Here is a 14,743-nt window from a genome sequence, read left to right as displayed (position 1 = left end):
ACTCCAAAACTCCATGTAGCTCTGGCAAAGTCTGCTTTTCACTGTTTGCTTGTGTCCCTGTTGCATTTAGCAGAGTGTTCTACAACTCAGAGAAGGAAATGTTTTGTATATTCATCAGGAAACGTCCCTTTAGTGTGCATGTAAGCAGTGTTTACAGTTAGAACCGAGGCCTTTTCTTGAGGATGTTTCATCACTTTCGTTATCTGAGTGCTTCAACTCCCAGTGGAGAGCCGCATGCTTCCTATCTCTCACTTCTATCTATATCTCTCCTGTCTTGCACTAAAAAACCCTGAGCCTGTTTAATCGCTTTGAAAGAATCCTAGGCCACGTTCACACAGCTGCAGAATATGGTCGTCAGACCTGTTTTGAGTGCTTAATAGGGTTGCGTTCACCCAAAGGAGAGTTATTTACGTGTGTGACAACCACATTCTATAACCGAACTGACACCCGCAAATTTTCAGGTCTCACAATCGCATTCTCGGCAATCCTGTGCTGTTTGAACAGAACCGTACTGGACAACTAGTTGTTAGTTACATCATGTACAGTGAGAGACATGCTACACTGTACACGCATGTGTCTCGGGTGTTTCATTTGGGATTTTGTTAACTCACGGAGATGGAGAAATGAGCTGCGTGACATTCGAAGATTAAGCCATTGTTTTCCACCGACTGCTCGCGGACATCAGCCATGCCACACAAAATCTGCATGCGGTTAAAAAACATTCAAAGCCTATGTCATTAATTATGATCTAATGGATGAGGTTGCTCCTCGATTGGACTCATTTATTTAATAACGTGGCAGCAATTGTGGTAAGACATGCTGGTGTTATGAACGTTGCCATCTTTTAGTCACTGTCACTATGGTTACAGCTGTTAGAATACAGTTGTGACTTCGGTTGTTCTTTCATACAGACAGCATTCGAACTGCTACTGTAAGCTGTTGTATGAACGGTACAAGTAAATACGGTTGTCAGCCCCAAACACTGTCTGCGTGAACATAGCCCTAATGTTATTCTTCAGAAGAAATGTCTAGCTTTAAGTAATGATTGTTAAAGATGTTTGCAGGTCTGTGTTGGAGAGTTTCCATTGAGAAATTGTAAGAGTGTACATGTATTCATGATTTTATAGTATGTGTATGTGCTAATAAATGTATGTGTGGGGACGCTACTTTTGAATCCAGATCTATTAAGTTATTTAAAAATACATTAAAAACATTAATTCACAAAATAACAATTACTTAAATACACCCTTACTATGATCAACATGTTTTCATTGTTCAAAGTCATTTTGATATTTGCTCAAGGGCTTAAAGTAAAAATGTTTAAGTGGAAAAAAATAGTCTCATAAAAAACTGACATTTTTTAAAAAAGAAATGTTCGCATAAGTACTTTGGAATTGTATTATTATTATTATTATTATTTATTTTCTTAAATATATATATATTAATCAAAATATAAAGAAGCAGTAAAACAATTTTGAAAAATGTGAAAAAACTTTTGTCCACCAAATTAAAGTCTGTACTAAAAAATAAAAATAAATAAAACAAATCAGACATTTCGACATTTTTATAAAAAGGCACATTTTGTTCAGGTCAAATGAATTAATATTCGTGACTCAAAAAAAAAAAAAGTAGCAAATAAAATAGCTACCTTAAAAAAAAGAAAAAAAGAAGTATTTTAATACCTTTTTCTTAATGGTCACTTCATAGCATTTTTGAAGTCATTCATTTTATTTATTATTATTATTATTATTATTTTGTAGAAAATGCTATAAATGATTTTTTTAATTATTAATCCAATATGATGACACAAAGATTACATTTCTATGAATGTGACGTGTGTTTTAAAATAGATTTGAAAATTATTCCTCATTTTTATCATCTCTGACAACCATATTTGTCAGTGATGCATTTACATATTACAGCCTGTATGTGTGTGTGCCTGGCTCATGACTTGCTATGTTACAGTGCAAGATCAGAGACCTCCTCATGCTTCCTAAACACTACCAGACTCTGGAATGTCCCAGGTCTTTTTGTTTCCATCTACTGTATGATGATGTTTCAATGTACATCAATCAGAGGAGATTCTAGACAGGCAGGATGTGAAGTTGGAAAGGATTAAGACATACTATAGGAGGCATTTATAGTGTCATGGTTTATACCTGTTACTTTCTGTCTTTCAGAACAGTGTGTAATTGTGCAAAAGTTGGTAGACAAACATCTTAAGATAATGCTGTAAGGTTGTATTGTGCTGATGACTTTTTGGGGGGAATTGGTTTTAAAATGGATGTGTGTAACTTTTCAATGTTTAAATTCTTTCTCATGTCCCAGTTGAAAATGCAGAGTCAGCATTAAGTAAACCATTTGTATGTTGATTTCACCTAAAAATGGCCCTTTTAAAAATTCCTTGTTTGTTTGAGCAGTCTGTCTAGCCCGGTACAGCAACATTAGCTCGACTAATATGTAGGTTTGGGGCGGGACCTATCTGTTTGTTCAACATAAAGAGACAGTGGGAGTTCACAAAACAATGATTAGGCTATTTTTGCAATTACGTTTGGTGACACTAGTGGTGAAGAAATTACACTACAGCTTTAAGTATTTTTTTATGTTTCGTGTGCATGTCAATTATCATATGTACCATGTGGTGGCATTTTAGACAATACTCAAAAATTTGTGCCAGTTGACGCATTTCTACCGGTATATCGCCCACCCCATGTGGTTTCAGATTGAAAGCTAGTTTTTTTTCCTTGAATCATGTGAACACGATTATAACTAATGGAGTTGTCCTTTCCTCTTTTGTCTCTTCTAGAAAATTCTACTACATCACTCTGCTGAGGGACCCTGTTTCCCGCTACCTAAGCGAATGGAGACACGTCCAGCGGGGCGCGACTTGGAAGACTTCCTTGCACATGTGTGATGGACGAACGCCCACGCCCGAAGAGCTACCACCCTGCTACGAGGGCACCGACTGGTCAGGGTGCACACTGCAACAGTTCATGGACTGCCCCTACAACCTTGCCAATAACCGACAAGTCCGTATGCTCGCTGACCTCAGCCTGGTGGGTTGCTACAACCTCTCCACAGTGCCCGAGAAGAGGCGTTCACAGCTCCTTCTGGAGTCGGCCAAGAAAAACCTACGAGACATGGCTTTCTTCGGCCTGACAGAGTTCCAGCGAAAAACACAGTACCTGTTTGAACGCACTTTCCACCTCAAGTTCATCCAACCGTTTATGCAGTTCAACAGCACACGGGCGGCCGGCGTGGACCTGGATAACGACACGATACAGCGAATAGAGGAGCTAAATGATCTCGACATGAGGCTGTACGACTACGCCAAAGACCTGTTTCAGCAGCGCTATCAGTACAAGCACATGTTGGACCGTCGGGAGCAAAGACTACTTAGAGGCCATGCATCTTTCCATAGCCCTTTCCGAGAGGAAGGAGCCGGGGGAGAGGGTACTGCACGGCTGCCTACCGAGGACTACATGAACCACATTATCAACGGATGGTAACCACCCACCCCTCTCCAGAGAGAGAGAAAGAAAAGAGAAACAGTAACAAGGAGAGGGGAATAAATAGGCCCAGGTGGAATATCCATTCCCAGTCGGGAGAGGTCAACGTTTAGCACAGTTTCTCCCATTGTTTGGTCGTGAACACTCAATATGAGCTGTCATTTGGGACAACAGAACATTCTGTTAAAAGAAAAAGGAGTCTGAGTGCATTTTTCGAACTGCAGCATATCATAGGCTTCTATTAACAAAAGTTCTGGCATAATGATGATAATACATTATTTTCCAAACGTCCATCCAAGAAAGTTTCTCTGGACTAAGTGCTGCAGTGTTTCACATAAGAGGAACTGAAGTGAATGAACAGGTATTATATTACCTGAGAATTCCTGATATTCACATGAATATCTGAGAATCTATGGACTTTCATGAAAATGAGAAAAGATTGTTTTTTTATATATATAAATATGTATAAATCTTAGATTACCTTTTTTAAAACCTGGTGTGAAGTGCAGCCAGTCACAAGTGATTGAGAAATTACTAACAGGTGTTGTGACAGAGTATGTTTTTTTTTGTTTGTTTTGTTTTTTAATAGATACATCTTAATATATAACACAAGTTCTCCCTTGCTCCATTGTGTTTTTATCTTTTTGCCCTTTGATTGTGTCAAACAGAGTCCCACATGCCCTTAAGATTGTGTTCAAGAGAAAGCAAGTCCTGACAGTCACATTAACTCTGTTTTAAAACCTAGTGAGCTGAATCCAGAGGCCTGGCATGAAGTCTGTTCCAAATGGAAGGTTACTTAATTATGCTGCCTACTAAGATACCTTGTTTTGGCCTAATTCAAAAGCGTCATCTTATGTATCCGTCACATACAAGATAGTCCCATCATGGACTGCAATGAGCTTGGTAAAAAAATAAATCCAAGATGGAAGACGGAGTGAAACAAATTTCTACTCAATTTCATGACAAATTGGAAAAAAAGTACGAGATGGCGAAATTGTAAGAAATCGTATGAGTTGGCTTGTACAAAACGTATGACTTCTACTGTTGTGTATTACAGAAGAGAAAAAGCAGGGTTTTAAAGTAACTTTCTGATGATATAAGTTTTACCCTGAACATAACCATAACCATAAAGTGTAAAACCTACCCAAACCCTAAACCTAATCATGATTTTAAGAGAAAAATCATGTTGTGTACCACGGAAGAACAAAAATGCCGATTTGGATGGAGATGAGGGAGTCATATTACGGGTTATTCACATACATATTTTTATTGCACAATTAGAAACAAAATTTGTTGTAAAAGAAAGTGTTGGATATGAAGTTGACAAAAATGTGATGCGTGTATTTTATCGATTTGAAATTGTGTTTTTTTATTGGCAGGTGTGTATGTGAATAAAAGTCATACTTTTTCGTACAAGGCAAGTCGTACGATATCGTAAGATTTCGCCATATCATACAAATTGTCTTCAGAATATTGGAAATTTGATTAGAAATATATACAAATAAAAGTATTGATAACAATAGTTCAAAAGATTAGAAAACTCACTATTTTACCTAAAATGTCTGTGTGCTGTGCATATTTAAACCATTGTTCCTCTCATGTCACCTGTATTGGAATACATTTTTAGTCAAGTCTCCTATGCGCTTCGCTTAAAGAGCACTGTCTGTCTGTCATGCAGAGTTGTCCCCTATGTAGATCACTCCAGACCAGTCTCTTAGACCCCGTTTACACCTGGTATTAAGATGTGTTTCAGGTAATCCGATCACATGTGGTCCGCGCTAAATACAGGTCTAAACGGGTCTAAAACTTTTTGTAATCGGATAAAAAAAAAACACATACGTATCTGGTCAAAAACACATGTAACCACATCACATTTGATGTGTAAACACTATCCGTCCTAAATGCGTCCCGGACAGCAGTGATGCGCCACCCCTCCCCTGTCAATCAACCGCTGCACTAAAACAAGAGTTTAAACTTTGCTGGTTATGAAGGCTTTAAAAGGAAATAACCGTCTGCTCGGAAAAAAATAAATAAATAAGCGGATACATACTCAAGCACAAGATCATCATGGTTCTTCTTTAGTGTGTCTGATATAAACACAGATGAGAAGCACGAACAACTGAAGCTCCTTTAATATAGGTTATTCACTAAAATAACAGAATTCTGCTCAAAATTTTGTGTTTGTGCTTATATTAAATTTCATCTGCATTTGGGAGAAACAGTGCGCCGGTTTTAATTGTGCTTTCTGTGTCTTTTAAGACTTTTTGCGGTTTAGTATCATGCAGTAACACACTGACATAGTGATTGCACACAATGTCGTCATGAATTAGAGACCCTCCCCTCGAAATTCAAATACAAATATTTACAGGAGATGCATTCAAGCAACCAGGTGTTAACATGGATTTGTCTCGCCTGACCACATGTGGTCGGATCACCCGAGACGCATCTTAATACTAGGTGTAAACGAGGTCTTAGAGGTGCGCTCCAAAATATTCTTGTTTATATTGCGGAGGCACCTAGTGCTGTAGATGATGGATCACGCAAAATCGGACTTTCTAGGTCACCGATGTCATTTACTTTCAACCATGATTAATTTATTTTGCGAATGAAAGCATCCAGTTTGAGGGAATTATCAAGATGAAATGAGTAACATTCGGCTGGCCATATGATCTCCACATGGAGGCACTCATGAATGTGCACCCAGTATCATATGTAGAATAAAGCAGCTATTTCTCTAACGCTTGTATGACGTCTTTATCTCGTGAGTGTACATAATTTGAATTTTTTTTAAAACACTGTTCTACTATTATTATTTATTTCTGTTGAAAAGTTTAGTAGCAACAAATTACTGAGAGCACTTTTAAGAGGTTCAATGTCAGTTAAAATTCTGCCATAGAAGGCAGCTCATTAGGTTTTGGAACAGATCCATTGTATCCAACTGTCATTTCTGATACCCATTAAACCTGTACCGACTATGTCCTCTTGTACAATTATTTTTTAAGCATGTGCTGATTTATACAGTGTGTACTGTATGTGTTTGTTTTTGCACATTTACATTTGCTGTGAGATTAATCATTTTACCCATAATGCAATGCAGTATGCCCTACACATTTTGCATCTAGAATTATTTACCTTAAATGAACAAAATTGTTTGAACAGCGCTCTTATTTATTCATTGCTTATTATGTTTCATGCCATTTGCTCTTGTTAATTGTAGAGTTCAGGAACATATCGAATGTGTTAATTGAACTTGCACTGAGCATGTTGGGGCCTGACATCTCTCACAGATCTTGTTTGATTCTGCATTTGTTATGGATGTCTACAGAGGCTCCTTAACTCCCATCTACACACCTCTTTTCAGCTGAAACTCAAAATAAACAGACCGCTATTGAAACCATGTTTATACCCATTTGATAAAGTCTTGTGGCAAAGGAGTGAAGAATTGGATCATATGCTGTGTCTGGGTCTCAAGCTGTCAGAATACGGAAGGAAACCATCTTTAATCAAGAGAATGGAGAGGAAAATGTGACCATGATGTTTGAAAGTGTGTGTGTGTGTGTGTGTGTGTGTGTGTGTACGTTCATGTATACAGATGTTTATTTGTGTGTGGTTTACAAAGACTTTTTGTAGGTTACAAACTGGTAATTACAAGGGTATTATGCTATAAATGTGATTTATGAGGACATTTCTGGTGTCCCCATAATTCAAATCCCTTTAAAAACATACTAAATGATGTTTTTTTGAAAATGTAAAAATGCAGAAAGTTTTTTGTGAGGGTTAGGTTTAGGGGTAGGGTTAGGGGATAGAATCAATAGTTCATACAGTATAAAAATCATGTCTATGGAGAGTCCTCATAAGGATAGCAGCACCAACATATGTGTGTGTGTGTGTGTGTGTGTGTGTGTGTGTGAGTGAGAGAGAGAGAGAGAGAGAGAGAGAGAGAGAGAGCAAACTCATTTGAGGTGTCTCCAGTTTGCTTTCCAACTATGTTCATTACTGTGAGTATTTCTGTTATTCATGACACCTGGATCTTTAAAATTACCAATAAAAAGACATTTCCCATTTTTAAGATGTGGTCAGTTTGATTCTTGTATTATACTATTAAAGCATTTTGTCTAAGCAGTTTTATTTATTGTGCATTCTTCAGTGGTAGCATGAGTCCTTCATTGGTGTCCATCATAAAAAGTCATCAGCGTGGACAAAAAGGGGCCAATTAATCACAAATATGGACCCTACCTACCTGAAATACACTCCAAGATGTTTCTTAATGGCTGTAATGCAGTCATTTTTACAGCTTTCTAAGTTGTGAAAAAGATGTTTACTGTTTTGTGAAGCTTACAAATATATTCAGAAGAGATATTCTATTATACACTGTAAACTGCTATTTTTTGACCTGAACACTCTTCAACACATTCCCTACAACTTTCATATTTAATCTCTGGATATCCAACAACACTCAAGTGATGGAAAAATCTCAGGTTTCCACTCATGGTGTTATGTTTCTGTTGTTTCAGTTAATCAGCAGCTCTCTCCTGAGTGTTAATTATCTTTAAGAGGGTATTTGACTGTGTGTGGTTACGTGTGTTAGTGTCCCACGAATTGGCTCTGTGTGATGAATTGCACATTTCCAGAACAATATTGTGTAATCACTCTTTGTCTGACTCATCAGATTTCAGTGACAAACAGTAAGATGACCTCAAACAGGTGTGATTCAAATATCTACATACATAAAATATCATACTATAAATGTATTCCTCAACTTTAGATTTGTACATATGCATGATTGCACAGAAGGTATATTTTGCGAAATGCAGTAAGGCAAAAAGCATTCGGACAATTTCAGGTTGTCAAACTAAGTGAGACATGTCCATAGTTAATGTGAGGAACTCCATTTGTGGTTTCTCTGCTAGTACACCTATGTAAACTTGAGGGGAACTGACTTCATACATCCTCTGTAAATGACCTTGTGAGCAGTTGATTTAAATAACTGCTCCGAAAAGGGAAGTTAACTCAGAGAAAATGTTTAGCATCATTTGTTTGCAGTTCCTGCTTGGTTTGACAATTGTATTTAATACAATGAAATTCAAACATTGTGACTTAAAATGTGTGACTATTTATCTGTTTTATATTTATTCTTATTTAAGTATTTGAGAACTTCTGTCTACTAATTTCTTTTACATTTTTTAATATCTGTCCGATGTTGGCAACTGCTGAGATTTTGGTTTTTGTGTTGGTGTGTGACACAAAGGCCCAAGACGTGGACTTCACAGGGTTGTTCAGATTGCAAGGGAAGCAATTGTATGTTGCTATTACATCCTTAATGTCTCATCACCTTCTTTCATATGTCCATTAAAATGGTCAGTATACAGTATGTACTAACTATAGCATTAAACAGAAAAAAAAAAAAAAAAGGATTTTGATGGCAGTAGATCTCAGGCTATTAAACTTTTTGTTGGAGCTGTGGCATTATAGGTAGTGCACGTTCACAACACATGCACCATTGTCATCATGGGACACCAGTTTGAATCTGGCCTACATCATGTCCTAGTATCCTTCCTCAATTATCCTTTAAAGGGGTCAGGAAGACATGCCTTTTTTATTATTTTAATATGTTTCTTGAGGTTCACTTAGAATATTAGCAAAGTTTTTTTGCACGAAAAAAATAATAATATATATATATATACATATATATATATATATATATATATATATATATATATATATATATATATATATATATTTTGTGGCACTGCTGAGGTGGTATGGAAGCCCAGGTTTCTTTGACAGTGGCCTTCAGCTCATCTGAATTTTTTGGTCTCTTGTTTCTCATTTTCCTCTTGACAATACCCCATAGATTCTCTATGGGGTTCAGGTCTGGTGAGTTTGCTGGCCAGTCAAGCACACCAACACCATGGTCATTTAACCGACTTTTGGTGCTTTTGGCAGTGTGGGCAGGTGCCAAATCCTGCTGGAAAATGAAATCAGCATCTTTAAAAAGCTGGTCAGCAGAAGGAAGCCTGAAGTGCTCCAAAATTTCTTGGTAAATGGGTGCAGTGACATTGGTTTTCAAAAAACACAATGGACCAACACCAGCAGATGACATTGCACCCCAAATCATCACAGACTGTGGAAACTTAACACTGGACTTCAAGCAACTTGGGCTATGAGCTTCTCCACCCTTCCTCCAGACTCTAGGACCTTGGTTTCCAAATGAAATACAAAACTTGCTCTCATCTGAAAAGAGGACTTTGGACCACTGGGCAACAGTCCAGTTCTTCTTCTCCTTAGCCCAGGTAAGATGCCTCTGACGTTGTCTGTGGTTCAGGAGTGGCTTGACAAGAGGAATACGACAACTGTAGCCAAATTCCTTGACATGTCTGTGTGTGGTGGCTCTTGATGCCTTGACCCCCAGCCTCAGACCATTTCTTGAGAAGTTCACCCAGATTCTTGAATCGATTTTGCTTGACAATCATAAGGCTGCGGTTCTCTCGGTTGGTTGTGCATCTTTTTCTTCCACACTCTTTCCTTCCACTCAACTTTCTGTTAACATGCTTGGATACAGCACTCTGTGAACAGCCAGCTTCTTTGGCAATTAATGTTTGTGGCTTACCCTCCTTGTGAAGGGTATCAATGATTGTCGTCTGGACAACTGTCAGATCAGCAGTCTTCCCCATGATTGCGTAGCCTAGTGAACCAAACTGAGAGACCATTTTGAAGGCTCAGGAAACCTTTGCAGGTGTTTTGAGACACACACACACACACTGGTTGCCAAAAATTTGGAATAATGCACAGATTTTGCTGTTTATCGGAAGGAGATTGTTACTTTAATTCACCAAAGTGGCATTCAACTGATCACAAAGTATATTCAGGACATTACTGATGTAAAAACAGCACCATCACTATTTGGAAAAAAAAAAAAAAAAAAATCATTTTTGATCAAATCTAGACAGGCCCCATTTCCAGCAACTATCACTCCAACACCTTATCCTTGAGTAATCTTGCTAAATTGCTAATTTGGTACTAGAAAATCGCTTGCCATTATATCAAACACAGCTAAAAACTATTTGGTTCGTTAAATGAAGCTTAACATTGTCTTTGTGTTTGTTTTTGAGTTGCCACAGTATGCAATAGACTGGCATGTCTTAAGGTCAATATTAGGTCAAAAATGGCAAAAAAGAAACAGCTTTCTCTAGAAACTCGTCAATCAATCATTGTTTTGAGGAATGAAGGCTACACAATGCTTGAAACTGCCAAAAAAAAAAGATTTCATACAAAGGTGTACACTACAGTCTTCAAAGACAAAAGACAACTGGCTCTAACAAGGACAGAAAGAGATGTGGAAGGCCAGATGTACAACTAAACAAGAGGATAAATACATCAGAGTCTCTAGTTTGAGAAATAGATGCCTCACATATCCTCAGCTGACAGCTTCATTGAATTCTACCTGCTCAACACCAATTTCATGTACAACAGTAAAGAGAAGACTCAAGAGTGCAGGACTTATGGGAAGAATTGCAAAGAAAAATCCACTTTTGAAACAGAATAACAAAAAGCAAAACGTGGGCAAAGAAACACAGACATTGGACAACAGATAACTGGAAAACAGTGTTATGGATCTTAACCTCATTGAGCTTTTGTGGGATTAGCTAGACTGTAAGGTGTGTGAGAATTGCCCGACAAGACAGCCACATCTATGGCAAGTGCTACAGGAAGCGTGGGGTGAAATGTCACCTGAGTATCTGGACAAACTGACAGCTAGAATGCCAAGGATCTGCAAACCTGTCATTGCTGCACGATGGAGGATTTTTTGATGAGAACTCTTTCAAATTGTAATAGTAATTTTTCACGTTATTAAAGTCCTGACTATACATTGTGATCAGATGAATGCCACTTTGGTGAATAAAAGTACCAATTTCTTTCCATAAGAGCAAAATCTGTGCATTATTCCAAACTTTTGGCTGCCAGTGTATGTATATATATATAATATGTGTGTGTGTGTGTGTGTGTGTGTGTGTGTGTGTGTGTAAAACATGATTATTTTTCACCATCGTTTTGACCCTCTGTCAGAAACACTCAGTTTTGGTGCTGCTTCTCCTATAAGACTTGACGATAAATGCCCATTGATTGGCTCTCTGCTCTTGACTGAACTGCTCTCTCCTTGCTATTTCACTGTTTACCACTACTAGGCGGGGCTACAGAAGTGATAACGTAAAGTAGATGTGTTGCTGTGGAGGCGGTCAGATGCAAATGTCTATCACAATGTGACATCACAATGTGGAGGCAGTAGAGAACGAGTCGTTTTGGCAGCTTTGTTTCAACAAATGTTCTTTTTGCAGTGAGGAGAAAGTTTTGAGTTATTTATGTTATATAACAAACTTACAGTATGTTTTTATAGTACATTGAATTCTTTCATGTGAAAAGATCAAGGAAAATATAATTCCTCATATCATGACCACTTTAAAATACACAAACAAAAAGGATTGGAGACACTGTTTTGTTGTTGTGTCACATTACAGAAATGCTAAATTTGAGAATGTGAATGTGAATATCGGACCTGAATCTATGTCTGCTGTGCTATGTTTGTAATTTTCAATTAATTTAAGATGTATTTATTTGTTAGAGCTTCTTCTGCATTTCTACTTACAAAGATTTATAATAATTAATAATTTTATAGATTTATCACACATTTGCACATATACAGTGAAATTCTTTTTTTCACATATCCCAGCCAAGCTGGGTCAGAGCACAGGGTCAGCCATGATATGGCACCCCTGAAGCAGATAGGGTCAAGGGCCTTGCTCAAGGATCCAACAGTGGCATCTTGGCAGTGCTGGGGCTTGAACCCACAACCTTCTGATCAGTAACCCAGAGCCTTAACCACCTTAACTGCTGAGCCACCACTACCCCCACCAAGAACAATTTACAGATTGTTCTGTAAAGTCTTTTGGTTTCCAGTCAGGTATTGACACACCTGATTGGTTATTTAAAATGATGCCACTTTCTGTCAGGTAAGTAAAGTGAAAATACATCTATGACATGAGTGGAGCCACCTGGATCCAGAGGGCGTGGGCTGACCTCAAGGGAAGTGCTGAATGAAAAAGTGTAATGAAGTAGACAAAGTATGAGTGGAAGGAATTCAGCTGTTGAGTGTATATTTAGCCCACAAATCACATTTGTCTTGTTTTTCTCATCACATCCTAAGTGAGCCCATGACATGGATAATTTACACACTCTTTCACCCAGATTCCAGAGGCGCCCTCAAAAACATTGTATTCCCTCTCTCTCTCTCTCTCTCTCTCTCTCTCTCTCTCTCTCTCTCTCACACACACACACACACACACACACACACACACACACACACACACACACACACACACATATATATATATATATACACTGGCAGCCAAAAGTTTGGAATAATGAACAGATTTTGCTCTTATGGAAAGAAATCGGTATGTTGGTGCAGCTATCATTATGAGGACTCTCCACAGACATAATGATTTTTATACTGTACAAACTATAGATTCTATCCCCTAACCCTAACCCTCACAAAAACTTTCTGCATTTTTACATTTTCAAAAAACATGGTTTAGTACACACACACACACACACACACACACACACACAAACAAACAAAAATACATGGTTTTAATAAACAAGTGGATGTCACATATTGCCAAATTCACATATTAAACACAAACACACTCACTGACTATACCGTACTACGGTATCTATTAGAAGGGAATCTCAGACGAGGTCGAGCATGTGGCAAAATTGATCCTACAGCGCCATCTTAAGGTAATTAATGGTAAGAACCATCAAATGAGTTCTATTTAACTTCTTACAAGTGTGTGGGCTAAATTCGTTTAATTTAACAGGAAGGGCAAGTCTTTCTCATGTCACATAAGCCCATACATACTGTACTATCTCTAACTTTCCCACACAAACACACAAAAATACGGCAGTATTCTTGGGCTAGTTGTCACACCTGATGTTGTCACAAGGACTGTATCTCAATAAGTATAAGGTTTCGAGTCAAAAGTCAAATTAAACATGTTTTCTCTAGCAGTGGTTTTGTTTGTTGGTTTCAAAGAGTTTAATACCCTCTCTCTCTCTCTCTCTCTCTCTCTCTCTCTCTCTCTCTCTCTCTCTCTCTCTCTCTCTCTCTCTCTCTCTCTCACACACACACACACACACACACACACACACACACACACGCACACACAAGAAGGCTTTGTGTCAGACACAAGACAACAGACCAAAAGGAGCTGCCTGTCTGACCCAAGACATTTGTTTAATTGAATCAAGGGTCATATATGCTTGCCCTTGAGTGGTGCTGTATATTCTTTACACTTTTAGAATAATCAACTCATGGAAACTTACTAAAACTGTTAAGATTTAGCCTCACTGATGACTATGACATGTACTACAATACAACAATAACCTATAACTATATACTACAATAACCAATAGCATGTCATAAAATGTTTCCTCTTAATGGACACTAGAGGGCATCAACCCACCAACAAAGGAATTGATTTTCATGGGAACTTTTTGATACTGTTGTCCTTTTTTCATTGTTAGGTGGTTTACGAGTGGTTTGTGTGTGTGTGTGTGTGTGTGTGTGTGTGTGTGTGTGTGTGTGTGTGTGTGTGTGTGTGTGTGTGTGTGTGTTTCCCTCTGCTACCCTCTATTCCGGGGTCCTCAAACTTTTTGTTGCCAGGGCCAGGTCACTCTGCTATGTTTTTAACTGGAGTGAGCTTACAGTATTTTTGTCACATAGATTAATCTTCTGCTTTTCATTCCATTCCAATCCATTCACAGAACATGATTTTAATATTGGTAACTTTATTGTATGTATTTATTTCTTAGCAACTTGCTTAAAGGTACAGTATGTAAGATTCAGAAACCCTTGTTATTAATGACACCTGTGGCCATTAAGTGAATTACAGCCAGCTACCTGTTGCTCGTGCTCACGCTCGTGCACACACTCCATAGGGAGGCGAGCGAGCCAGCAACAGCCAAAACAACGACGTAACGTATAAGAGACTGAACATGATTCACCGGCATCATGCTGACAGATGAGGTAGCATAATTAAAATTACAGTTATGATTGTTTTACTACAAACTTGAGACTAAACTAAAACAGTCTAAACTAAAAAAATCAGCTAACATAGCATCCTGATACACACACACAGCTACATACTACCGAACTATACCAGACAGTTTATACT

General features: G+C 38.0%; 1 protein-coding gene across 1 annotated transcript in view; it reads left to right on the top strand.

The window, feature by feature from the left end:
• Window positions 1-7,565, top strand: part of hs6st1b (heparan sulfate 6-O-sulfotransferase 1b) — a 74,519-nt gene extending 66,954 nt beyond the window's left edge. The window contains exon 2 of the mRNA XM_051687447.1: window positions 2,807-7,565. Within this exon, the coding sequence (XP_051543407.1) occupies window positions 2,807-3,509 (703 nt within the window). The 3' untranslated portion in view covers window positions 3,510-7,565. The remainder of the gene's footprint in view (window positions 1-2,806) is intronic.
• Window positions 7,566-14,743: the final 7,178 nt, after the last annotated feature.

Source organism: Myxocyprinus asiaticus, chromosome 44 (assembly GCF_019703515.2).
Source record: "Myxocyprinus asiaticus isolate MX2 ecotype Aquarium Trade chromosome 44, UBuf_Myxa_2, whole genome shotgun sequence".
NCBI classification, from domain to species: Eukaryota; Metazoa; Chordata; class Actinopteri; order Cypriniformes; family Catostomidae; genus Myxocyprinus; species Myxocyprinus asiaticus.
The sequence above is the reverse complement of the archived record's forward strand: the minus strand, read 5'-3'. Positions and strand labels throughout refer to the sequence as shown.